The 25,609-nt window shown below is 50.1% G+C and overlaps 2 protein-coding genes across 3 annotated transcripts; both read right to left on the minus strand.

Annotated features, from left to right (window-relative positions):
• Window positions 1-1,180: 1,180 nt before the first annotated feature.
• On the minus strand, window positions 1,181-23,140 carry Ttc38 (tetratricopeptide repeat domain 38). 2 transcript variants are annotated; one of them, XM_041672618.1, is made up of 14 exons: window positions 23,026-23,140; window positions 22,263-22,340; window positions 20,562-20,643; window positions 18,764-18,935; window positions 16,168-16,341; window positions 13,241-13,316; window positions 10,919-11,038; window positions 9,518-9,577; window positions 8,167-8,205; window positions 6,265-6,346; window positions 4,633-4,798; window positions 3,946-4,105; window positions 3,653-3,726; window positions 1,181-1,845 (listed from the first exon to the last, which is right to left on the minus strand). In XM_041672618.1, exons 1-14 carry the CDS (start codon window positions 23,044-23,046, stop codon window positions 1,755-1,757), a joined length of 1,395 nt encoding a protein of 464 aa, XP_041528552.1. In that variant the 5' UTR covers window positions 23,047-23,140; the 3' UTR covers window positions 1,181-1,754. The 2 variants fall into 2 exon arrangements, 1 of the variants encoding a protein (XP_041528552.1); XR_005976185.1 differs by having other exon boundaries at window positions 1,807-1,845; window positions 3,653-3,755.
• Window positions 23,141-24,660: 1,520 nt separating this feature from the next.
• Window positions 24,661-25,084, minus strand: LOC121461499 (ubiquitin-conjugating enzyme E2 L3-like). Its single transcript, XM_041672581.1, has one exon. It carries the CDS (start codon window positions 25,082-25,084, stop codon window positions 24,686-24,688), a length of 399 nt encoding a protein of 132 aa, XP_041528515.1. The 3' UTR covers window positions 24,661-24,685.
• Between the last annotated feature and the right edge of the window lie 525 nt (window positions 25,085-25,609).

The raw sequence follows: 25,609 nt of genomic DNA on the forward strand, positions 1-25,609 counted from the left end.
GAGCTCTTGACCCCACTTCTGTGCCCCCTAAAGTGTTAGGTCCCAGCATCTGCAAGTTCACCAACACTTCTCTTTGTATCATATCAATTCAAGGTAGATGTTCAGTAAAGCATACCTCTAAATTAATAATTCACTGTTGCATTTTCTCTTGGCTTTTAAAATATACTTTTATTCCTTTGTTGATGTGTGATCATATACATGTATATATGCAGGTGCCTACACAGGGCACAAGAGGGTGTCTCATTCCCTGAGGCTAGAGCTTCAGGCAATTGTGAGCTACCACGTGGATGCTGGGAACTGAACTCTGGTCCTCTAGAAGATCAGCAAGTGCTCTTAACCACGGAGCCATCTACACACACACACATACACACAAACTTTAAATCAGTGTTTTGTCCTGGTAGATTCATACCCTCCTTCATTAAAGCCTATACTCCCACTTTTACAGGCAGGTATTCAGTGGAAGCCACTGAGTGGCTGGGTGATAAAGAGTTCACACTTCCTAACCAGAGAGAAATCATAGCAGAAAGTGGTGTAATAGCAGGGGCAGACTGCCGGGCGGTGGTGGCGCAAGCCTTTAATCCCAGCACTCGGGAGGCAGAGGCAGGCAGATCTCTGTGAGTTTGAGACCCACTCATACAAGCAGAATCAGAGGTTGGCCAAGGAAGGCACATCCCTCCAGCTCCACTTCCATGTGGAATTTAAAGAGGAGCTCCAGTTGGCACCACTAGATCCCCTCGGGGAGGCAGAAGCCACCCTTCCCTTCATCTCTGGGGATGGTGGCAGGTGCAGTAGTCTGGGGCTGACAACCAAGGTCAATGAAGCAGATCCCCCCCCCCCCCCGTAGGCCCATATTTCTATATGGCATGGCAGCCAAGCCATCAAGCCATAGGCCAACCTGAGATGGGTCACGTATCCTGCCAGGCAGGCTGTCACTAACCTAACAAAAGGTCAGGATGTTTTGCCCCTTTCTTTGTAGTAGCATACAGAGCAGACAGGTAGTTGTGGACATGACAAAAGGCCATTCACTTGGTTACCTAGGAGACAGAATGCTAATGTATTTCACTCTCAGTTATGTTATGGTATTAAGACTGTTTGGAGAATAAACGGAGGAATTCTTCAGGATGTGAACTCAGGATTTCATGAGGGACCACTGAGAAAGAATCTCCCACCCAAAATGAAACCATGTGAATCATGTCTTTATTCCCATCTCCTCCATGCCGGTCCAGAGAGGGAAAAGTAGTTAATGCTGGGGCATCGGACTCTGACATCCTCCCTCAACCCTACCCCCTCCCAAAAGGAAAAGCCTCTGCTAGCTGGGACCCCGGGCAGCTCATTGAAATCCTCCCCAGGGAAATGGGACAGCAGGCCCTGTGTAGAAGAGAAGGGAAAATAATGAAAAGTTTCACTGTGCCAGGTATGTGGGAGGCGCTTGGATACCTCCCAGCTGAGCTGGCCACAGCTCTGCCCTGCCTGCCAGCTTCAGAACAAGAAAGTACAATGTTCAAGGCACCTGCAAATAATAGCAGTGCTTTGGTTCTGGAGGCTTAAAAATGCATGTTGACCCTGAGAGGAATTCTGAATATCACTCAAAATTAACATCTGTCCCCTATTTCCACCAAAGACTGATTTGGAGAATTCTACCTTATTCTCTGACGAGCAGGCCCAGCTATTTCCTAACCCTAACCCAACCAGACAGTCAACCTAATGGCAGGAGGTTAGCACTGAGCTGTAGGCCAAGGTAGGGGCCTGGGTCACTACAAAAGATGGACAGCGGCTGCCTTGCGGATGAGCCGCTCAGTCAGGGGTGAGTTGGGTTTCAAGGCATCACGTTCCATCAGAAGGCTCCTGTGGAAACACAGAGAGGTTTTTGTTATAGAACCTTCTAGAAGAATGTAAAAGCGAGACTGGCAGGAGCAAATGGGTACAGTCAGTTGGATATTACTTTGGTTCTGCCTTAGAGACAAACACTAGCGATAAGGACTCCAGGGTCGGGCTGTCACTGTGGCTTTGCCTGTCTTAGGCGGAAGCCATGGCTCAAGATGTCATAGCTCATGCTCCTGTCACAGGCTAATGCTGAGGACCAGAGGGACAAGAGGCCTGGTGTCTGGCAAGAAGCCACATGTAAGACTGAGTCATGAAAAGCAAGTGAAAGAATAGGTAGATAGGTGTAGGGAAGCCTTGACTTAAAGAAAGCAAGCATAAGATCAACCAGAGGTAAAGTCCCTACTGTGGCTAAATGTTGACACCCTTGTCATAAGCATGACTTAGGAGGGAGGGCCTTTGGGTATGACCCTTACAGTGGGGTTAGTGTCCCTATAAGAAGCATATGAGAATCTGTTCTCTTAAGTGCTCAGGGGAAACAGGACACAGCGAGAAGCTTTAAGCCCAGAAGAGGAGCACACCAGAAACTGAACCCTGCTGGACTATGGTGCGGGACATTTCAGCTCTACACAATGAGTTGTCTAGTTGAGTTGAGTCTGGTATGTGAGCAACCACCATGTCTGTGTTTGGTTTGTTTTTGGGTAATACCCGAGGAGATTAAGATAGAAACAGATTAACAGTGGTGGGTCCGTGGGGAGTGAGTGAGGTGACGGGGCTGGGACTTGGTACGCAGGTAGGGGACAACACCACAGCCAGGGAAGGAATGTATCAGTCCACTTTCTGCTGCTATGACAAATATCTGAGGCTGGGTACTTTGTAAAGTTAAATGTTTTACTTAGCTAGGTTTCAGAGACTGGAAGTCTAATATGGAGGCCCTGTCTGGCTCCAGATGAGGCTCCTTGGCTGGGAAGAGAAGCAGAGAGGCAAATGGCTGTATGCAGAGGAGGCCATGCAAACCAAGTGGCTCTACTCTATAACATTCTCCTGTGGTCCCTGGAGAATGACTTTAATATCTTCTGGGGGCGAGCCCCAGGACCCCATTCCAGGGGTTCTCATCTCCCAACCCTCTTCCCTTTCTCAGCACTTACAACCTGGGGAACACATTGTCTAATACCTGAAAGCCAGGGGGCCATACACAAACCATCCCAAACCACAGCAGAGGGCTTTTGCCTGTGCAGGGGATGGACTGCAAAAGGAGGCGGGCACTTGGAAGGGATGCCCCACCCCTGCAGTGTCTTCCTAGGTAGTTGTGCCGCCTCTCTCCCCTGCACAACCTCACCTCTCCTGGGTAGGACCTGAGCTGCGTAGCATCTATTCCAGTATGGGCCATCCTGCACCCTAGCATCTGCCTCAGCCCGCTCCTCTGTCCACACAGCCCACATCCTTCTGTGACCACGGGCCCCATAGCAGGTCCCCCAGGAGGCTCAATCACTACAGCATCACATGTGGCTTTTTGCATGTAGACATGGAATGACAAAAACAAGGACATGTGTCCATGGCATTTCTGAGTTCAAAGTAGTACAAATGTTCCCAGCCATCACCTGCACTGCTGGGGGTCTGGCTGTACCCTTTATCATGTTGAGCCTGCTAATGAAAGAGAACCAAATCCCTATTTGCTCCCTGCGTTCTGAACCCCAAAAGCAGAAGCACACATGTCAAGGCCGGTGTATGCATACAGAGATCCTGTGTAGGGAACTAACCCACGCCTGGCTAAGATCCTGTGTAGGGAACTAACCCACGCCTGGCTGACCGTAGGAAGGGCAGTGCTCACCGGGCCACATTCTTATGGACGCTGGAAGTGCAGGTGATGGCCGCATGAATCAACAGCTGGTTGAAGACGTCTCTCTATGATGTCAGTTAGGCAAGTTAGGCACCTGCAATGCGGACCAGGGATGGGCTCCCAACCCACAGGAACCACTGAGACACACACCCACCCTCTTCACAAACCCCAGTGTCAGCCTGAAACAAGAGTACACCTACCCGACAAGTACCAACTACACAGGAGACACTCGGCTGCCAGGCCAGGCTCTCCAGCTTCTGGTTCCCTGTCCACGGCTGGCTTACCTGGGCATTGCTGCCCCCAATCTGGACGATTCGGTAGCGGATTGGCAAAAGAAGTTCTAGGACTCGGTCAGGGTTCCCGTTCTCAGCCTCCACAAGGGCCTGGCACAGGGGCAGCCCCACATCTTGTGCCAACTGGTGCTGGCAGTTCTCTCCTGGGGACCTGTCACCAAGACCAAAGCTCAGCATCCACTCTACAAAGTCCTGCCCTGGCAAGGGATGCAAATTTAGGGAACAGGAGACATCTGCCCAATGTAGGGAAAGAACAGGGCTCCCTGCCCCCAGCCTCAGTTTGCTCATCTAGAAAGTGGTGTAACAGCACAGCAGAGAGATCAATACTGCAGACCTCGCTGGCAGAGCCTGGGCACCAACAGCCAGCACTACCATGGATACCAAAGTATCCTCCCAGGACACCCTTGTCAGTCCAGAAGGCACCATTTCCAACAGATAAATTTAGGCTCAGAGCAAAGAAGACACCAACTGGGCTCCTGGAAGCAGATACCTATGAAATATACACTTGCATGAACACCCATCTGGAGAATACCCATCTTCAAAGCCATGCTCACCAGCAGGACCTCACTCTAAGGTTCCCCCAAGAAGTCAGGGTGACCCCTAGCAGGCCTTGGCTCGGCCCTTGCACTCCTTCACCCTCTCAGCTGGCAGACTGCATGGTCTCAGGGTTTCACATACTCGCTGGCCTCCTTCAGGGTGGTCAGCAGCTCCTGTGTGGTCTGGAGGTCCCGGGCACCCAGAGAGGCCATCAGGAAGTGAGCGTCATTGAACAGAAGGACGTGGTCCTGGGTATGCTTCTTAGTCACTGGTAGGACAGCCTGCCACCGCTGGCCAAGGGACACCCCTGGGGGGACAAGAAGAGGAGCCAAGGGCTCGGTGTGAGGCAGAAGTGTGTCTCACACTTGGTCCTGCACCCACATCCCTCGAAAGCCTATCCAATCTTGTCCCAGTGAGAGGCAGGGCGACGAGTGGGGCCACCAAGGCCTGTGCTTTCCTTGTCTTCCTAGAAAAGCAACCAATCCATGAGGTGAAAGCAAATTTGAAAAATTGTCACTGGCTATCAAACTATTTCCAACCCCCTCAGACCTCCCAAAACACATGTTTCATATTTTCCCTATGTAATCACAAGTCTAGTACCTGGGGGGAGATGGCTCAGTGGTTAAGAGCACTGGCTGTTCTTCTAGAGGACCTGGGTTTGGTTTCCAGTACCTGCACGTGGCTCACAGCCTTTTATAACTCCATTTCCAGGGAAGACAACTCCCACTTTTGGCCTCCATAGGCAGCATGCACACAAACATTCCACAGACATACATGCAGGCAAAATACTCACATACAAAATATAAACACATTGTTTAAGCCTAGCACCTGATACACAACGGGCATTCAATGAAAGCCAGAGGCATCAATAAATAACACCCTTCTCCTTAAATCTGAATCTTCTGACTCTAGACAATCCCCACCTCTGCCCCAGACTCCAGCCTCCACCTCCTTTTCTTCCCTCTCAGCCCTGGGATACTAGGTTCAGCTTTCTTCTCTAGGGCATCCCCACCCATCCAGAGGACCCTGAATATCTACGCATCGGTTTGAACAGAGAGGGCCAGGTAGTGGTGGCACATGCCTTTAATCCGAGCACTCAGGAGGCAGAGACATGAGTGAGTTCAAGGTCAGCCTGGTCTACTGCGTGAGTTCCAGGACAGTCAGAGTTACACAGAGAAAACCTGTCTCAAATACTCCCCTGCTTCCAGAAAAAAGTGAACAGTGATCTTTGCCTTACAATGGGGAAGTGAGAGGCCTTTCCCAGCCTGCCAGCCACTCAGTACCCCACCTCACCCCTCACAGTGGGGATCTGGAGCTCGGGCCTTCCTCAGCATCTCTCTCTGTGGGGCATCATCTGGCCTCCAGCCATGGGCAGGAAGCCAGACCCGTCAGGGCAACTGTGAAGCCTAGGGTGACAGGCTGAGAAGCCTCTGCAATGTCAGAGTTGGGAAATTAGCACCTCCTGTGATCCAGGAAAAAGAGGCATCAGCCAGTAGCCAGGTGCCACCTAGGTCCCGAAAGGCCTGCCAGGCAGGCTATGGGAATGGCAAGGTTCAGAGCCTAAGGCCACTACTCCAAGGAGGGGTGGAGAATAGAAAAGGACAGCTGAGGCCCTTTTTGCCTTGGACTGGCATGGAGACCGCTGCATAGGCTCGCACGCAAAGCTATAGGCAGACCCATTTATCCCGAGGCCTGTTGTTTGAGCACCCACCCTTAGGACCAGTAACCATGCTTTTCTCTTGTTGGGTGGAGAAAGGGAAGAGACTTGGCTACCTTCCATCTGGAGACGGTAGAGCATGGAACAGCTGTCCACCACATCCAGCATGGCACCACTGGCCTGAAGGCTGGGGAGGATCTGGAAGACAAGAGTCACGGGAGGCCAGGCTCAGAGGGCAAAATAACAACAGGGCCATGGATACAGCCAGAGTTGTCATCTGAGCCACAAATGTGGCCTGCACAGAGAAAGTGCACTGACTGCTCTTCCAGAGGATCAGGGTTCGATTCTCAACACACATATGTGTGGTGTTTGAATAGGTATGCCCCCTCTAGTGTTTGAATGCTCGGCCCATAGAGAGTGGCACTATTAGGAGGCATGGCCTTGTTGGAGGAAGTACATCGCTGTGGGGATGGGCTTTGAGGTCTTACATGCTCAAGCTAGGCCTAGTGGGGCAATCTCCTTCTGCCTGTGGATCCAGATGCAGAACTCTCAGCTACCTCTCCAGCACCATGTCTGCCTGCAGGCCACCATGTAAACAGACTAAACCTCTGCACTGTAATCCAGTCCCAATTAAATGTTTTCCTTTATAAGAGTGGCCATGGTCGGGGACTGGAGAGATGGCCCAATGGTTAAGAGCACGGTCTACTCTTCCAGAGGACCCAGGTTCAATTCCCAGCACCTACATGGCAGCTCACAACCATCTGTAACATCAAAGTATCTGACACCCTCATACAGACATAAATAAAAACAAATCAGTAAAAATATTTAAAAATAACAATGATGAAAAGGAAATACATGTACATATTAACAAAAAAAAAAGGGTGGCCATGGTCATGGTGTCTCTTCACAGCAATAAAAATCTTAACTAAGTGAGCATGGTAGCTTACAAACTATCTATAACTCCAGTTTTAGGGGATCTGGCACCCTCTTCTGACTTCTGCAGGCACCAGGCATGGATGCAGTGCACATACATACATGCATGCAAAAGACATAAAATAAAATAAATCTTTAAACAATTAAGACACATGCATACGCATACACAACTGGCCATGTGGCTCGGTAAAGGCACTTGTAAGGCCAAGCCTGACCTGACGCCTGGAACTCACATGGTAGAAGGAAAGAACCGACTCCTGCAAGTTCTCTGACTCCCACACGTCATGGCATGCATACACATCATGTGTAATTTTTTTTTTTGAGACAGGATCTCACTATGTACCTCTGGCTGTCCTAGAACTCACTATATAGCCCAGGCTGCTTCAAACTCAGAGAGATCTGTCTGCCTCTGCCTCCTGAGTGCTGGGATCAAGGAGTGTATACTAGGCCTGGCTCTTGTTTTTTTTTTTTTTTTTTTAAAGTTAAAATAAGTGAACAAGCCCGGAAGTGGTGGCACACGCCTTTAATCCCAGTACTCAGGAGGCAGAGGAAGACAGAGCTCTGTGAGTTTGAGACCAGCCTGGTCTACAAAAGCGAGTTTTAGGACAGTCAGAGCTTTTACAGAGAGAAACCCTGTCACAAAAACAAAATAAAGTAAAAAGCCTGGAGGTGGTGCACATGCCTTTAATACTAGCACTCAGGAGGTAGAGGCAAAAGATCTCTGTGAGTTCAAGGTCAGCCTTGAACTTAAGGGAGTTCCAGGACATCTAGGGCAACACAAAGAAACCCTGTCTTGAAAAGACAAAAACAAACAAAAGAAGTGAACAAAACCAAACCCCCTATGGACAGATGAATTACCTCATTAGGAATACCCATCTGAAAGGACGGTGACGGTCAGAGACTGCCTTAGACGCGTCAGCAGAGACTCCGTGGTACAAGGAGTCAGGACTTGGCTCTTGACAACAGCCAGTCCCATGAAATTCTCCCACCATTTGCTCTGGCCAGGACACTGTCAACTGGCTCAGAGGTTATGAGAGACAAAGACCAACTGTAGTCACAAACTGTAAGGATGTGCATGCACTTACATGGCTGTCATAGATGGTTAGCGCAGCCTCATATTCTCCCTGCAAAGGAGAAGTCAAAGGGTGATGCTCAGAAACACGTGAGGAATAGCTGACCGAGCCCCCTCCCACCCACCAAGGGAGATGGGCAGGGTTCAGTGGCAGCCCTGGTGTGGAGAAGGGAGAAGGTGAGCCTAACCCTTGTATCGTGAGGGCTACACTTCGCCTACACTTTTCTCTCTGGGCATCTTAGGAGCCTCCGTGTCTTTCTCTACAGTCACAGTGCTACAAGAAGCACCCTGACACATGGGTGGCTCCCCGTCCCCATCTTCCGTCCCTGCCCCTTCTCATCCTAGCATTAGTTCTGGTAATATAGATCCAATCTGAGACCCTCCCAGTATCCCAAGCAGTAAAGAGGCACTTGGCTCCAAGTCACCTGAGGTGGTGTGAAGGTGTCCCCTATGGGCTCAGATGTTTGAATACTTGGTCTCCAGTAGGTGGCGCCGTTTGTGCAGGCTTAAGTGGTATGGCCTTGCTGGAGGAAGTATGTCACTAGGGGTGGGCTTTGAGAGCTTAAGGCCCCACCCTACTTCAATCCCTGCTGTTTTGTGCCCGAGCCCAGTTCCTGCTGCCATGCTTACAACCAGCTACCATTTTTCCCCACGGCGATGGAGGCTCTTACGCCTCCCGAGCCGCTGAGCCGTGAGCCAAATAAACCCTTCCCTCTCCAAGTTGCCTTGGCCACAGTGTTTCATCACAGCAATAGGAAAGTAGCTAATAAGCCATAGAGTTTCACTTCCCAAGAGTGGAAAATCCCTTGGAGGTGCTCGGCCTCCAAAACTGTTGGAATGTGAATGCTGTATTGCTTCAGACACCATCTCTGCTGGACAGGTTTATGTCATCTGAGCAAACTCGATTAAGAAAATGTCTTTGTAAGACCGGCTGTAGGCAGGCCTATAGGACATTTTCTTAATTAGTAAACGATGGGGGAGGGCCCATTATGCGTTGAGCCATCCCTGGGCTGGTGGTCCTGGGTTCTATAAGAAAGCAGGTTGAGCAAGCCATGATAAGTAAGTCAGTAAGCAGCACTCCCCCATGGCCTCTGTATCAGCTCCTGCCTCCAGGTTCCTTCCTGCCCTATTTGGGCTCCTGCCCTGGCTTTCTTCAGTGATGGACAACGTAACCTAAATAAATCCATTCCTCTCCAACATGCTTTGGGTCATGGTGTTTCATTGCAGCAATAGAAATCCGAAGACACCATCTTTTGTACCAACACACAGAGGTGTTGCATGGAAGTCAGACACATAGTGGGGGCTAGGGCTCTTCTTTGGACATCTGCACTAGGTGAGACGAGCCAAAGAGCCAAATATCCTACCTTTTCAATCAAGTACAGGGCCCAGTGCCAATAATTATGACAAGCGAGCATGTCAGAGTCCTGCAGGAAGAATGAGAGAAAGTCTGAGTGAAGGTGGGTTGGGCCGACGGTTCCGTTGGTGTCACACGTGAACCCCTGGGTTCAATCCCCAGCATCGAATACACTGGGCCTGGTGGATCACACCTGTGATCCCAGCACACACTGTGATCCCAGCACACCTGTGATCCCAGCACACACTGTGATCCCAGCACACCTGTGATCCCAGGGAGGCAGAAACAGAGGGTCAGAAGTTGAGTTTGGGCTGGGGAGATGCTCACTTGGTGCAATGTTTGCTGGGTGAGCATTGACGAGCTGACTCCCTACCCACAAAACCTTGCAGTATCTGCCTGGGGAACCCCAGGTAAAATGAGCCTCTCAGGCTTTAGGTTCCTAGTGTCCACTAGAATTTTCCAGACCCTGGAGTCTGGACATCTTTAAAATGAGCTGCATGTTTATAACCCTCCCTGTAAGCCAGCTGCACCTAGAACCATGCCTGGAGATGTTGGGGATTGGCCTGGTTGTCAATCACAGTCCTAGCCTAGGGACTGCTCAAGAGTGATGCTGGTGGCCACTGCACCCTGCCTGGTCTCTGAAGCCCTGAGCATCTCCTACTCAGTGGCAAGCTCTGGGAAGGACCTGCTGCCCTAGCTGGTGGCGCCCTTGGAGCCTGCTGTGGTACAGGACAGGGCAGCAAGGACACTGGGATAGGTGAACAAGTCAGGTGCCAGAGGCAAGTCCAGAGAAAACCGGCACACATGGAGGAAGAAGGACCACTACATCTAGTGGGCAAGGAGGAAATGGCCCCAGAGGAAGCACCAACCAGTCAAGAGCATGGATGAGTAAAGCTGGGGGTAGGGAATGGGGACGATGAGGCCACAGAGGGGTCAAGCCATGGAAAGGGTCAGGCTAGGCACTAAGGGTCTGAACCATCCTAATCCCCATATGCCAGTCCTACATCAGTGGACCACACCCATCGTCCTGTCTCCCACCCACTGCACCATGTGGTCCAGAAGGATACTCTATCATCCCACGTGGAGCCTGCTAGCAGCAGTAGAAGCACATACAACTCAGGGTCCTAAATATGCCCACTCTTGCTGAGTTCTTATTTCCCCAGCACCCTTTTGGCCTATTCCTTTCAAAGCAAAATGCTCCAGGCATACCCCAACTGTACAATCACTTACGATATTGGGGTGTTGTGGAGCTCCCAAAGGATGCTTCATTGTCAGGGATGCCTCCAAGCTGAACCGAAGCTCCTGGGGAACTAAGCTATGTCTGTAAGCCCCACCCATGAAGCCTTGGTGGAATTCCAGGGATCAGACTGGATGATCCAGAAGATGACCACTAGCAGGATTCGACTCATACCTTCCAGTGACCTTCGGTGTGCTGCATAAACTCCAGCCCATCTTTGACTTCTGCTCTCATCTCATGGATATGGGCAACAGTGTGCACTGACCACGCATCCGTCGGCTCAACAGCTAAAGCCTGCATGAGGTAGGAGACAGGAGGACAAAGAAAATGGGGATTAAGGACAAAGAAAATGGGGTTTATCCTGGTGGGACTGGGCTCTAACTCAGAGTAATTACAGTCCCAACACTACCCCCATTTCTTATGTGCCTGGTGTGGAGAGGTACCAATGTGTTCCTTACCCTCCACAATAGGCTGCTGAGGAGGACAACACTGATGGCCTCCCAGAGGAGGAAACTGGGGCTCAAGGAGATCAGGACTCTGCTACCCAGGAGCTCAGTACCTCAGTTTCCCATCACAGCTTCTAGGACTGCCTACCTCTCAGGACTATGAGAACAGTGTAGACTGTCACACCCTTTGGTGGTAAATGACAAGAGGCTGCCCCTCCCACTTAAACTCAGGAGATGGCCACAGGAGAAGCAACTGGTTATAGGAATACTGTCATTAATGACAAAAATCTACACGAACTGTGAGCTCCACAGTGAGGCACAGGGACACACGAACTGGCTCTTACTTCCCTGTCTATCTATTCACCAGGTCAATTCACGTTTATTGAGCACCTCCTAAGTTCTGGACATGAAGCAGGGAAGTGGGGCTCACTGCAACCCCATCACTGGCCCCACACCAAATCATGAGTCCCTTAGGCCTGCTTTCCCTGGTGCCTAGAATTACGAGTGCCACTGTGCTGGCCTGGCACCTGCAGCAAGGGTTTGGTAACCTGTCCCCAGCAATCTCTGGCTCCTGCTCCTGGCCCTCAGCTTTCACAGTCTTGTCCACTCCATGTGGGAAGACAGGGGTCCCACGACATGTCTGCAAAGCCTTTGGACAGCTAGGGATGTGGTACATCCTGAGCACCCCTTTAAGGAACCCCTCTAAGCATGCTGCTTTCACACAGGGCAGTTGGGAAATACGACTCAGCCCTGTTCTTTCAGACCAGCATCCTCACTCAACTGGAGCCCTTGCAAGGCTCCCTGGGAAACTCCAACTCTCTGCCTGCCCCTCATGCCTGAGGTGGACCTGATGGGCTTTTTGTCACCTCGTGAGGTTATTGTAGTTCAGTGGAGCCTGGTGCTATCCACCCTTGCCTTGTGGAAACATGTGGGACACAGCCTTGTTTTCATATCTAGCAACAGTCTGTGGGGGCTGGGGCTAAGGTCAGCGTGGCCCACAGTACCAGGAGAGCTGGAGCAAGGGGCAGGAAAGAGTAATGGGCGGGACACTATTCTGCCACATCTTGTTTTTTCTAAGACTTGCGTCTGCTTGGACATCTCTCTTTGGAATCAGCTTGTCACCTTGCCACTCTGACCCCTGAGCTTTACCACCTTGGGAGGGCTCTGCCTCATTTCTCTCTGAGTTACAGTTCTCCTGTCTGTGCACCAAGGTATTTAACAGTGTGGGCAGAGACCATTAGCAGAAGCAGGCATCACGAGTGCCAGCTGTGACTCTGAAGGGTATATGTCACTCTCTATGCATGGCAATGCCACCTTGAACCTTAGTTTCCACTCTTGCAAAGACAAAGGTGGCAGAAAAGGACTTGCAGAGTCTGAGCTACCTTGCACTCAGGCTTGTCATTTGACCTTGGTTTCAAATCTGCAGGGGAGTACCCATAGCTCCAGATCGGCCAACACATCCCTTCAGAATACAGAACACAGGGTCTGAGGCTGAAGCATCTAGCAGGCTCCATACTGGCTCCGCCCCTTTCCACTGGGATGATGAGTGGTGAGTGGTGCCTGTGGGCAGGACAAAGACCCCACCACACACACACATACACACACACACACACACACACACACACTCAGGGAGGAAGAGGATAACAAGATCCGGTCCTGACCTTTGAAATCTCCACTCACCTCAAGCCTCATAGGTCATGGCCAGACCCAGTGGAAAGGTGAAATTCAAGGAGGAAGAACCAAGGTTTGCATGGCTCTCCTGTAATGCTCCAGTCTTGATGGGCCCTGTGGCTCTAGAGCCAACTGGCACTCACAGAAGCATGCCACTCTGGTAACTAAAGTGTAAAAGCCACCACCTCCCCGAGTCTCACTGCCTCATCTGCTCCAGGAACCTTGGGAGGCTCAGAGGAGTGATGGACAGGTAGCTGCTTGCCCTAACAATAGCCCCTCCCAAGAGGACACTTCAAGGTGGTGAGTGGGCTTGCATAGTCCTCCTAACATGAGGGGCCATACCCGGAAGGGCCTCACACCTTGAGAAGGGCCCACTTACCTCTTTGGCAAGCTTTTGTGCCTGGTCGTAGAGGTTGGTTTCCATCAGCCCAAAAGAGTAGATGCCTTTCACATAGCTGGAAACAGAACAAAGACTTCAGTACCCAGGAAGCCGAATAGGAGCGGGTGGGAAGGAGTCCTCCAACAGGATCGGCTGGAGTCCACGCCTTGGCCTGTATGTGACTGGGTTTGGACACAGGGGCTCTCGCAGATGGAACCAAGGAGAGACGCAGAGGGTGCCAATCTGATCACTGTTGTCCCCTTTGTAAGCAGGCTGCGTAGAGCTACTTGCTGACACCCTGACCGCTCAGACCTTCAGCAAGAGGTAGACTGAAAGACGACTCATGCCCTGGTGTGGGAGGTCCTTCTGTCTATGTATTGTTTTTATTGGTTAATGAATAGAGAAACTGCTTTGGACCTATAGCAGGGCAGAACTTAGATAGGCGGGAAAGATGGAACTGAATGCTAGGAGGAAGAAAGCAGAGTGAGAGAGACACCATGGAGCCGCCAGAGTCAGACATGCCGAATCTCTGCCAGTAAACCACTGCCATGTGGCGATATACAGATTAATAGAAAGTGTTAAATTGATATAAGAGTTAGCCAATAAGAAGCTAGAGCTAATGGGCCAAACAGTGTTTTAGTTAATAGAGTTTCTGTGTGGTTATTTTGGTTCTGGGTGGCTGGGATGAACAAGCGGCCTCTTCCTACAATGCCCCCAACCCAGAGAGGAGCTGAGCTCGCAGTCCTCCTTTTGAACTTCCTCCAGTGGGAGACAAAGTGCTGGTAACCTGTCCCAGAACCCTATGCTGCCCGCATAGCTGGCCCACTCCTCAGCAAGATCTACTTCCTCAGACATCGATCAGGGTCTCTCCGCAGTGGACGACATGGTCTAGAGGCACTTTCCTGGGAAGCCCGGCTCTATGGGTAGCTCTGCCCAGACTTCTGTTTCATCATCCTTTACAAAGCCTGGGAGCACCCACTGACCAGCCCACCACGTCCCAGCACCATATTCCAGCCCCGTCTGTCCAGTGCACCCTCCACTGTGGCCCATGTATTCTGAATGACCACACACTTGCATTTCCCATCAGTCAGCCAGGCACTGAGCCCCAAGACAGTGGACCACAAGGGGCAGAGGGATTCTATCCTGTGTGAGTGGAACAGAAGCTGCTGTCTAAGACTCAGGGGTCACTTTTGCTGTCACATGGGCAAATGGCAGCTTTTACTGGAGAGCAGTGGCTTGCAGATGACTTTTAAAAATATCTACCACTCGGAAGCAGAGGCAGGGGGATCTCTGTGAGTTCGAGGCCAGCCTGGTCTACAGAGCTAGTTCCAGGCCAGCCAGGGCTACACAGAGAAACCCTATCTCAAAAAATGAACAAACTAAAACATTTGCCAAGAGGTAGGTCAGGTACTGTTAGCCTGGGAGTTGTTTAATCATCATTGGCTGAACCATGGTGCCTGGCCATGTGGTCAGGTACCACTCCGAGGGTCACCACAAAGGTATTTATGTCAGATGTGTGCCGTGGAATAATCCTTCTGGACACTCTGAACATGTATTACTCTCATTGGTTAATAAAGAAGCTGACTGGCCTATAGCAAGGCAGGATAAGGTTAGGCGGGACAATCAAACTGAGGATACTGGGATGAAGAAGGGCGGAATCAGAGGAGATGCTGGCCAGCCTCCGAAGAAGAATGTGTAGAAAATGAGGTAACAAGCCATGAGCCACATGGAGAAACATAGATAAGAAACATGGGTTATGGAGAGATGGCTCAGAGGTTAAGAGCATTGGCTGCTCTTCCAGAGATCCTGAGTTCAATCTCCCAGCACCCACATGGTGGCTCACAACCATCTGTAATGAGACCTGCTGCCCTCTTCTGGCCTGCAGGCATACATGACACTGTATACATAATAAATAAATAAATCTTTTTTTTAAAAAAAATGTATTTATAAGGGCTGGAGAGGTGGCTCAGAGGGTAAGAGCACTGGCTGCTCTTCCAGAGGTCCTGAGTTCAATTCCCAGCAACCACATGGTGGCTCACAACCATCTGTAATGAGACCTGGTGCCTTCCATGCCAGCAGTACATTGTATGCTTAATAAATAATTAAATATTTTAAAAAATGTATTTATAAGAAAAAAGAAATATGGGTTAATTTAAATGTAGGAGCTACTAATAACATGCCTGAGCAATTGGCCAAACATTTCTAAGTAATATTAAGTCTCTGTGTCAGTTTTTGGGAGCAGGTGGCTGGGACAGGAAAACTCCACCTACAGATGTGAGTACTTAAGAGACAAACACTCTCAATACCATCGGTAGGTCTCGTCCAATCCGGTCGCAGTCAGATACAAAGAGGAAGTTGACTTTTGTGGGAATTTCTAGCCTGTCATCCTGCCCTACAGGTTCTGAATTTGCCAGATGCCACCTAAGCTGCCCTCTGGAGAGCACTCCTCCTTGCAGCAACTAGTGTATCCACAGTCATTTTTCTAGCCATCTTGAGAATAGACAAGGGCATGGCCACAGAATCCTTGGCCCTGTACAGATGAACAAGGAATCGTCAGGCATGGTGGCTCATTACTTGTAATCCCAATACCCAAGAGGATGAGGTGTAAGAGTGCCACAAATTTGAGGTCAACCTGGGAAACAGAATCAGATCTTATCTTAAAAAAATAAAACTAACGACAGAAGTATGGGTATTATGCTTTGGAGAATATAATCTTGGGGATGCTTGTTACTACAGCAACAAATCCTACCTGACTGATACACAATGGTACTACCTCATTCACAGGATGGGATGAAGATCAAATGAAAAAAATGAAGCCTTTTAGATTAGTAGCAGGAGTCTCATTACCTTTCAATACAGTTTCTATACCTTTAGAGTAGAAGAGAGAACTGAAGAATGAGATAATGTGGCTTCTTGTTGGCATGTACCTGCTAAGGGGGATATCACTTGTCCAAAAGGGGTAAACTCGAGCCACAGAATCTCGCATCTGCTCCTGGTAGCCCAGGTAAAAGTAGGCATCGTGGGAAAACTTCAGGGCCAACATGTCTGTTGGGTGGTCCCGGAGGATCTGTTCCCAGAGGTCACAAGCTTTGGGGAAGTTCCTGCAAGCCAAGAACACAGTGAGCATGAAGTCCACATGCACAGGGGTGAAAAGCCATCCTATGTCTCTCTCTGCCTGAGCTGCTTTAAGCCATTAGGTCTGGGGCTGGAGAGATGGCACAGTGGGTAAAAGTGGTTGCCGTGCAAGCAGGAGGACCTGAGTTCAAATCCCCAGCAACAGAGTACAATTCAGGAATGACCATGTTCCTATAACTCAAGTGGTGGAGAAAGGAGGGTTTCTGTGGCTTGCTGGTCCCCCAGTCTAGCTGAAAGGCCATCAGCTCTAGGTTCAGTGAGAGACCCTGTCTGAGATGGAGAGCGGCAGGACGGACACTTGACATCCTCCACTGACCTCTGAGCACAAGGGCACATGTACACCTCATCAACACAGACATGTGTGCACGCGTTATAACACACCCCTGCACACAAAATAAATAATACTATATATATATATATATATATATATATATATTATAGTTATATATGTGTGTCACGCATGGGTCATTAAACTAAAATTGGTGTGATCTGAAGAGAGGAGGAAATAGAAAAGGCAATGAACTATGTGTGACGTGAAAACAGAGAGACATTCTTGGGGGAAGGAAGAAAAGAAGCCAGGGTGGGGCAGGGACTTGCGGACAGTGGGAGAACAATGTGTGATAACACCCTTTGCTTTGTATGTCAATAGTATTCAGAAAAAGAAAAAATGTTTCCAATTAAGAACAGGAAATTCCATCAAGAGCTAGGAATGGAAACTGGAGCTTGCTTAGCAGGCAGGGCTCTGGAACCCACATCCAACACTGCACAGAAGAAAAAAGGTTAGAGACATTTCTCTGTATGTATTTTCTATATTACGTTGTACCTCATTGTAAGCTGCTACATTTACTTCCCCTATGTAACAGCTCTGTCCCAGCAGGGGAGGGCTTCCCCAGTGAAGTTGTTACAGTTCGGCTTTGGTCCCTCTGAGTGGAACAACTCCACTCCCTCTAGTGGAAGGTTCCCCCAGCAAAAGTTCCCACTCCTAAAATTCAAAAAACCCTCATAAAATAAAATGGGAAAATTTATCCTTTCATTCAACTTCAAGAAGAAAACCAGGGAACTGGAGGCACGCTCAGTGGGTAAGAGCACTTGCTGCTATTACAGAGGCCCCAGGTTCAGTGCCCAGAACCCCGAGCACAGCTTAAAATTATCTGTAGCTCCAATGCTCCAATTCCAGGAGTTCTGCTGCCTTCTCCAGCTCTCCTTGGGCACCAGACACACATGTGATACACAGACATACATATAAGAAAAACACTCAAGACACATAATATAAAAATAAATAAAGCTTTAAAAGAAGAGAAAAACAGGTAAACAGGTTTGAGGTGGGGGGGCAGAGGTCAACATCAGGTGTCCCTTCCAATTGATCTCCCCTTGTTTCCACAGCCTCTTATTCAACCTGGACCTTATCAATTCAGTCAGACTAGTGGGCCAATGAGCGCCAGGGATCCATCTGCCTGTCTGTCTCTACCTCCCTGGCCCCCAACCTGGTTACAGTATAGATCACCAGGACTGGCTTTTTGACTGGGTGCCGGGCACCTGAACTCAGATCCTTAAGCCTGTGTAGCAAGCACCCTATCAGTGGAGCCTCTCTTCAGCCCATGGAGGCTTAACCAATTGCCAAGGACAATTTGCCCCAACACTACGAGGCACTCAGAGAACCCCACATCTTCAGTGAGTCACCAGAAAGGGGTGGGACTTTCTTGGTCTAAGACTCCTCATCATCAGTTTGAGGTATCTACTCTAAGGGACATCTCACCTGTCTGCCTTAGAGGACTGTGGGAATGGAGACAGGGAACCATCTGGAAGGCAGAAAGCTGATGCACAGTATTAGAATTGTGAACATACCCTAAAGACCTGTATGTAGAAGGCTGGGTGTCTCAGCCTGTGGTGCAACCTTCCAGGATTTGGGATACTTGGTCACTGGAACCATGCCCTTGAAGAGAACAGTAGGACCTTGGTCCCTCCTGGCTGCTATGAGGTGAGCAGCTTCCTCTACTACCTATTACTACCACAAAACACAAGCAATAGGGTAAGTGCCCAAGAACTGGAGCCTTTGAAACCATCTGCCCAAACAAACCTTTCTTTCTTAGAAATGTGTGGTCTTGGGTGTTTTGTTACAACAACAGAAAGCTGACAAATACAACCTTTAGGGCAGGAAGCAAACAGGTTTCCTCCTCTCTCCCTCTCCTAGGTGTTGTGATTAAAATAACAACCATGTAAATGAACCACAGCTATTCTGAACCCTAACCACTGGGAACCCTAGCTAAACACCTCTTCATTCAGCATTCAATCTGGGGCAGAGCAGGCTAGTGAGTCTCTCAACCTCTGAGTCATCATCACCTTGCACAAGCTTGGAGTCCAAATCCCCAGCCCAGGGAGGCTCCTCACCCCTTGGCAAACATCTCCACCGCGGACACATGCAGTTGCTCCCGAGGTGTCAGAGCCTGGCTTTGGGAAACCTCCACCATTGTCTTCACAGCCAGGTCCAGGTCTTTGTCCAGCTTCACGGAGCTTCCCGTGCCAATGAGCACAAGGCCGTTAGTGATGGCGTGACCCATGGCTGGCAGAAGATTGGAAAACAGCTGGTCACTCAGCCTAGCCCAGCCCCACATTCTACAAGGTGTGAGCCAGGCTGGGTACAGGTTTGCTGTGTGTGACGCCACTGTCAAAACCTGGATCTCAGCTCTGGCCTTTAGCACCTTCTAAGTAACCGAGGTTATTTTTCTAAGGGGGCTTTCTGTCGAACCCTGAGGTCTGCAGTACTTCCCTCTGCCCTCATGAGCCCGGCAGAAGCTGCAAACCAGCTCACTGACTGGTATTATTGCTATAACCAGATCAGACCTCCTGGGATGTCCAGGGGATGCCATTCAGGGAGCTGAATCAATGAGGCCCTGGCACAGACCGTGATCCCATTTTGCTGTTCTCACACATGAGGTGCAGGTGGTGGTCCTTACTGAAGGTGTGAGGTCCTAGGCCCTACCCATGCTCCCCCATCTCCAGAAAGGCAGCTGTCCCCTGATTTGCAGAACTCAACCACTGACACTGGCCTGGAAAAAAGAACCACAATACCAGGATACCCTCCAGCCCAGCTAGCGGATCCTGCTTACAGCCGGAGTCCACCCTGACCACCAGCTGTCCCTGTGGCTGCATTTGGCTTCTTCTGCTTTGCTCTGGGTCTCTCCTCATTCTGTCCTTGCCAGGTTAGTAGGGCCCTAAGCTTTAGCTACGCTAGGCTGCTGCATGTATTAAAAATGTCCCTAGCCGGGCGGTGGTGGCACACGCCTTTAATCCCAGCACTCGGGAGGCAGAGGCAGGCGGATCTCTGTGAGTTCGAGACCAGCCTGGTCTACAAGAGCTAGTTCCAGGACAGGCTCCAAAACCACAGAGAAACCCTGTCTCGAAAAACCAAAAAAGGGCTGGAGAGATGGCTCAGTTGTTAAGAGCACTGACTGCTCTTCCAGAGGTCCTGAGTTCAATTCCCAGCAACCACATGGTGGCTCACAACCATCTATGATGAGACCCGGCGCCCCCTCCTGACCTGCAGGCACACATAGAAGGAATGCTGTACACATAATAAATAAATAAATCTTTAAAAAAAAAAAGAAAAGAAAAACAACAACAAAAAAAAAAATGTCCCTAACATCCACCTTCATTTTATAAGTCTTCTCAAATGCCAGGAACCTGGCCCCATACTCGGGCCAGACATCTTGGATTCTGAAATGTACTGAACTGACCTTCCCCAGCCCACTACATCCAAGGCTTGCCCATGAGCTAGGCTCTGTCCTCCATCTCCATCCGGCTCTGGAGATGTCCTGAGTCCTGAGATCCCTGACCAAGGTTTCAGGAGCCATCTCTGGTGTTCTAGGATTCTGGGCTTTAGAGCCAGCTGAACTTAAGTACATCTCTCTCTGTCACTGACCTTTGGTTTCCTCATCTATGAAGTGGAATTGATATTCTACATCAAACTGATAATAGAGAAAGATCTAGAGCCTTCTAAAGGAATGGTATCCTCATGGGCTCAGCCGCTGTTCCAAACACAAAAGTAGCTGTCATCACATCCCCCAATCCCCGTGCAAGTGTCAGCTCAGTCACTGTCCCCAATGTGCCCCTCCCCCAGCCAAGCAAGTCCCACTGTCAGGGCATGTGAACGGCGCTCCTTTACCTAGGGAGAGCTTTATTCTCTTACCAAAGGCTGGGTCTGCTGCCTTGAGCTTTGACAGGCAGCCCTCGATGCCACCAAGACTCTTGTCATTGGTCCATTTGACATACTGGAATGAGAAATGCAAGACAAGTCTGTCCGCATGGAGTCCTTAGACCATATTTTTGGTCAGGAGTACTGAAGATCAAACTTGGGGGCTCACATAAGCTCCACTGCTGAGGGAGTCCCAGAACTGAATTATTTTTCTTTCTAGAACACTGAGCATTTTCTGGACCCTAATTCAAAGAAGGTATAACTTAATTGATCTTCTAGGATGAGATTAAATACACATGATTACCCAGGTAAAACCTCTTAGGGCTGGGGATGCCCACTGCCAGAAAAGAACTGTAGAAAGGGCAGTCGTTCCCAAGAGATGAGGTGCAGCATGTCCTCTTCTTCAGTACCAATAGGAGCCCTGGACCCATTCCCTCCCCCCGTCCACAGCAGAGGCAGGCAGATCTTTCTTCTGCTTCCAGCCTGAACTCTCTTCCTTTCCGTCTCTCTCTCAAAGAGGTAGTTGCTGACATAGCTACCCCCTTCTCTCTCTCTCTCTCTCTCTCTCTCTCTCTCCCCCTCTCCCTCTCCCTCTCCCTCCCCCTCTCTCTCTCTGCTCTTTCCCTTCTCCCCTTCTCCCTTTTCCCTTCCACAACTCACTAGATCAATATCTAAGCTCACTCTGCACGGCATGCCCATCCATCTTGGTCTCTCACCCACCATGCGGCTCCTGCCTAGGACCCCCTGGCCCTCATGGATGGCGGGCCACTCTGGGGCTACCTGCCTGGGGCTTGCTGCTCTCGGTCTCTCACCTGCCATGTGGCTCCCTGCCTGGGCCTAGCTGCCTTTGTGGCCTGCGTGGTCTTGTGCCCGCTACCCACTGCTGCCACTTGGGGGAACAGCGCTGTTTTATTTGTACTTAAACCATAACAACTTACGCAATTCCTGCTTCATTTCTTTAGAAAATAATCACAATAAGCCAGGTATGGTAGCTCACATCCATAATCCCACAATTGGGGGACCGACTCAGGCAGCTCTCTGTAAGTTCCAGGCCAGCCTGGACCACAGCATGAGACTCAAGCAGACAAACAGACCACGACCCATGTTCATTACAGTTAGAGACACAAAGGCTGGAAGATGGGAAGGCCAGTTTTTGCTTTCTGTGACTTCAGACTCAGAGGCACGTTGACTCTGCCTCTGAGGTTCAGCATGGATGACCCTTGACTCAAGACAGTTCAGTTCTCTGAGCCTCCACTATTGCACCTGGCAAAAAGGCTGCTTGGACCTTCCTTCTGAGACCCCGTCCTCTCTCCCATAAGCCTCCAGGACCCTGAATTACAAGATCCTTCATTGGTGTGGAATTGCCTGAGAATCGGTGAAGGTCTTAGCCCAGTTAATACGAGATGAGCCTCAGGACAGGACCCCATCCTTCGTGGCAGAGCTCACAACAAACCCTCAGCAGGACCCAGTGGAACACCTGTGGAGGTTCAGCATTTCCAGGCCCCCTCAGGGCATCCATTGCTGTCCACCCTTGAACCACGGACCTTGGGAATTGGGGTACTGGGGCTGGCAGAGACACTTCCCATATTGTTGGACCTCTGTGGCAAAGTGCAAACTTTTACTGCGATGGGATTTACAGACCATTCACCAGCCAAAAGCCCTCCTCAGAGGGCATGAGTCTCTTGGAGGGCATACCTGGGTCAAGGTGGCATCAAACAGCTTGCAGGCTTCATTGCTTGTGGTTGAGAGGGGCAGACCGGCATCCTTCCATGCCTGCATAACAGGGAAAGAACACCAAGAGTTTACTGAGCTAAGTCCCCAGCCCCTTGGTCACCCCTCTGTAAGATATCTAAGAGGGCCCCGTGAGGTGAGCTCAAGTGTCACTCGGCAAATGGGAGACAGTAAATGGAGTCGCATTAGCAGGAGTGATGGGAAGGAAGCCTGGGCCCCGGGTGTGTATCTCGAAGGATGTCTGACTTGTCACCTGCCTAGCAAGGTGTGTACTCCCTGCCAACACGTGTGGGAGGAGTCTTGGAAATCCTTTAGATTATAATAGCTGCCCTCAGGGACCTGACTGTCAGGGTGCACAGTGCCAGTGTATCCCGAGGGCGTGGGACATGATCTTTAGTCCTGGTCAGCAAAGGACTGCACCTCCCAGGACTTGGAAATTAGGTGGCTATGCTGCCCCGATCTTCGTCTTCTTCATCTGAAAAACGGGCTCAAGGTCCCGGCCCCCGGTGGGGACTTCATATGAAACGCTTCCTGAAGCCAAAGCCAGCGCCTGAGCTTTCACTGATGCCCTACTGGGAACCACTCCGAAGTCCGCTCCACCCTCAGTTGCAGAGGAACAGCGCACTCAAGACCAGGTTCCCTGCCTGACCTGCAGGTTTGCTCCCGACTGCTTGGCGCTGGGCCAACTCCTGGACCCAAGAGGATCCAGACGAGGGGGTGCGCATACCTGGCAGTCTCGCAGTGACATGGTTGTGGTTTTGGTCTGTAGAGTGAGTGCCACCGGTCAAGGCTCTAGGAAGTCCTGAGGCCTTCCGGGGAGGTGAGAGTGTTGTGGATTGCCGAAGGGGGCGGAGCGAGGGCGGCCGCGCTCCCCTGATTTCTCACTGGTGGCTTCGGGTGCACGTGCCCAGCTCAGGGCCCAGACCTGCCCGCCCCTGAAACCGGGGGTGGGTGTGGGAGGTGTGGGCGTCGGTGTGGGTGAAGGAAATGGTGAGGGAGGGGGGATAGGAGGACACGCCTGGGCTCCCTGGACGTATTCCCCAGCTGCGGTGCTCAGAACAAACGTGGTGACTGCAGTCTCTGCGACCAAACCCCACCTGACTAGAGGTGCCCAGCTCAGGTTTGAGCTTTAATGTCCCCTGGCCATCTGATGATGTGGGTACCCGTGATCCAGCCTCTCCCGGCCCAAGCCTCCTTCACTAGGTCAGAGGCTCTTGAGGGGCTTGGGAGCCCTGGGCCAGTGCCTGGAGCCTCATGCACCTTAGTCAAGAAGTGTACCACTGACACACGGTGTGTGTGTGTGTGTGTGTGTGTGTGTGTGTGTGTTTGTGTGTGTGTGTGTGCCAGTTTTGAGTCAGGATCTCACTAAATTGCCTAAGCTGGTCTGAGATCAGTTTTCTTGCTTAGGTGGGTTTTGAACTTAGATCCTATTGCTTAGGATTGTTACATTACTTGCCTATAATGCCTGACAGCCTTATAGATCTGTCCCACCAAGCCTGGTTGTTACTTGTAAGTTCTCTGTAGCCTTCCTCCAGCTGCGAGTCTCAGACACGCAGCTCAGTTTTGGGATAATTCCTCACTGCCAAGCTTCACCAGTTGCTCTGCTCTTGCCCTGGGACAGTTCCCTCCCTACTATGGAGTTTGAAGGATAATACAGTTCCCTTTGTTCCCTGCAGGAGTTTCTTGCCAGTGTGTGGGAGTCAGGTGAACAAGGACGGTGGAGAGGCAGATCCATCTTTGTTTTAAAATGTTGGGTTTTTTTTGTCACAGATTTTCTGCATTACTGTTCACTTTCAGAAATAAATTAAAATACTGTTTTATATAAGTGCTGAAAAGATACCCCTCCCCCCTTTTAACGACATTTTCGCCATGTAGGTCAGTCTGGTCTTGAACTCACAACGATCCACCTGTCTCTGCATCCAAAGTGCTGAGATTAAAGTTGTGTGCTGCCCCAGCTGGCATGAATACTATTCTTTTCTTTTCTTTTTTTCTTTCTTTCTTTCTTTTTTTTTTTTTAGAACATCTGAATTTTTTTTTTTTTTGATTTTTCGAGACAGGGTTTCTGTCCTGGAACTAGCTCTTGTAGACCAGGCTGGCCTCGAACTCACAGAGATCCGCCTGCCTCTGCCTCCCGAGTGCTGGGATTAAAGGCGTGCGCCACCACCGCCCGGTTGAACATCTGAATTTTTTAATCCTTCTTTACAGGTTACCTAGACCACTTTTGATTAAGAAAACTGTAGAAAGTTAGTAACTGCCACAAGTGGATGCCAGGTGGTGGCACGTGTCAATTTTCCACAGAGTCCTGCTTTGCGGGGTATCTGAGTACACTGCTTAGGGGCTCTGCTCAAACTTGCTGGAATCACTCATGGCAGATTTTAGTCCACAGGTCACTTTTCCCCATATTTCTTTGTAAACTCTTCAGCATTCTTACAGAATTTTTTACGGTCCTTAGAGTATTCTTCAGCTAGCTCAGCCCGGAGTGGGTGCTCAGGCTGGGGGCCGTTCACCAGTGCTATGAGGGACTGGATTACTTGGTCGGTTTTGGTGGCTGGCTTCCGGTTTTCAGCACTAATTACCGGCAGACAGACCTGCCCCTTCTCATCAATGTAAGGGTGGTAGATCTTGGTTTTAAATGTGATCTTGGGTGGTTTGAATGGAGACTCTGCTGGAAAGCTGATTTCAATTCTGAAGGCCCCCTTGTCATATGGAGGGTTGTCAGGAACAATAAGCCCTTGCCAAGCCAATAAATTAGCTTCATCAACCTGGATGTTACGGAGGTTTTTCATTCCACATTTGCGTATCTCTTCCAGCTCCTTCACTGGCGGGCCGCCATCTTGGATCTGGTGCTGCTGCATCGATAGCATTCTTGACAGCAAACATGGTTGGCGGTAATTCTCATGTCTTTGGGTTTGACAGTGGACTACTAGACACAGCACTGACACATTCACCACTAACAAAAGGGTTGGACTTCACTAAGTCAGCATATTTTCTGAATCCAAGGGCACTATCAGGAAAAGAACGGATAAACTGCAGAAAGGGAGAAAACGCTCGCAAGTCACTGTTAGATAAGGGTCTAGTATCCAGGATCTGTGAAGACATCTTGAGACTGGAGAGATGGCTCAATAGTTAACAGCACTTGCTGCTCTTGTAAAGGACCCAGGTTTGGTTCCCAGCAGCCACACCAAGTGCTCAAAACTGCCTGTAACTCTAACCTGGAGACCCAATGTTGTTTGGCCTCTATGGGCACCCGCATGCATATGGTGCATGTAAACTCGGGCAGGCGCACACACATATACATAAATAATAATGAA

The sequence above is a fragment of the Microtus oregoni genome, unplaced genomic scaffold (genome assembly GCF_018167655.1).
Source record: "Microtus oregoni isolate MIOR12 unplaced genomic scaffold, Mior012 000022F_ref0000154, whole genome shotgun sequence".
NCBI classification, from domain to species: Eukaryota; Metazoa; Chordata; class Mammalia; order Rodentia; family Cricetidae; genus Microtus; species Microtus oregoni.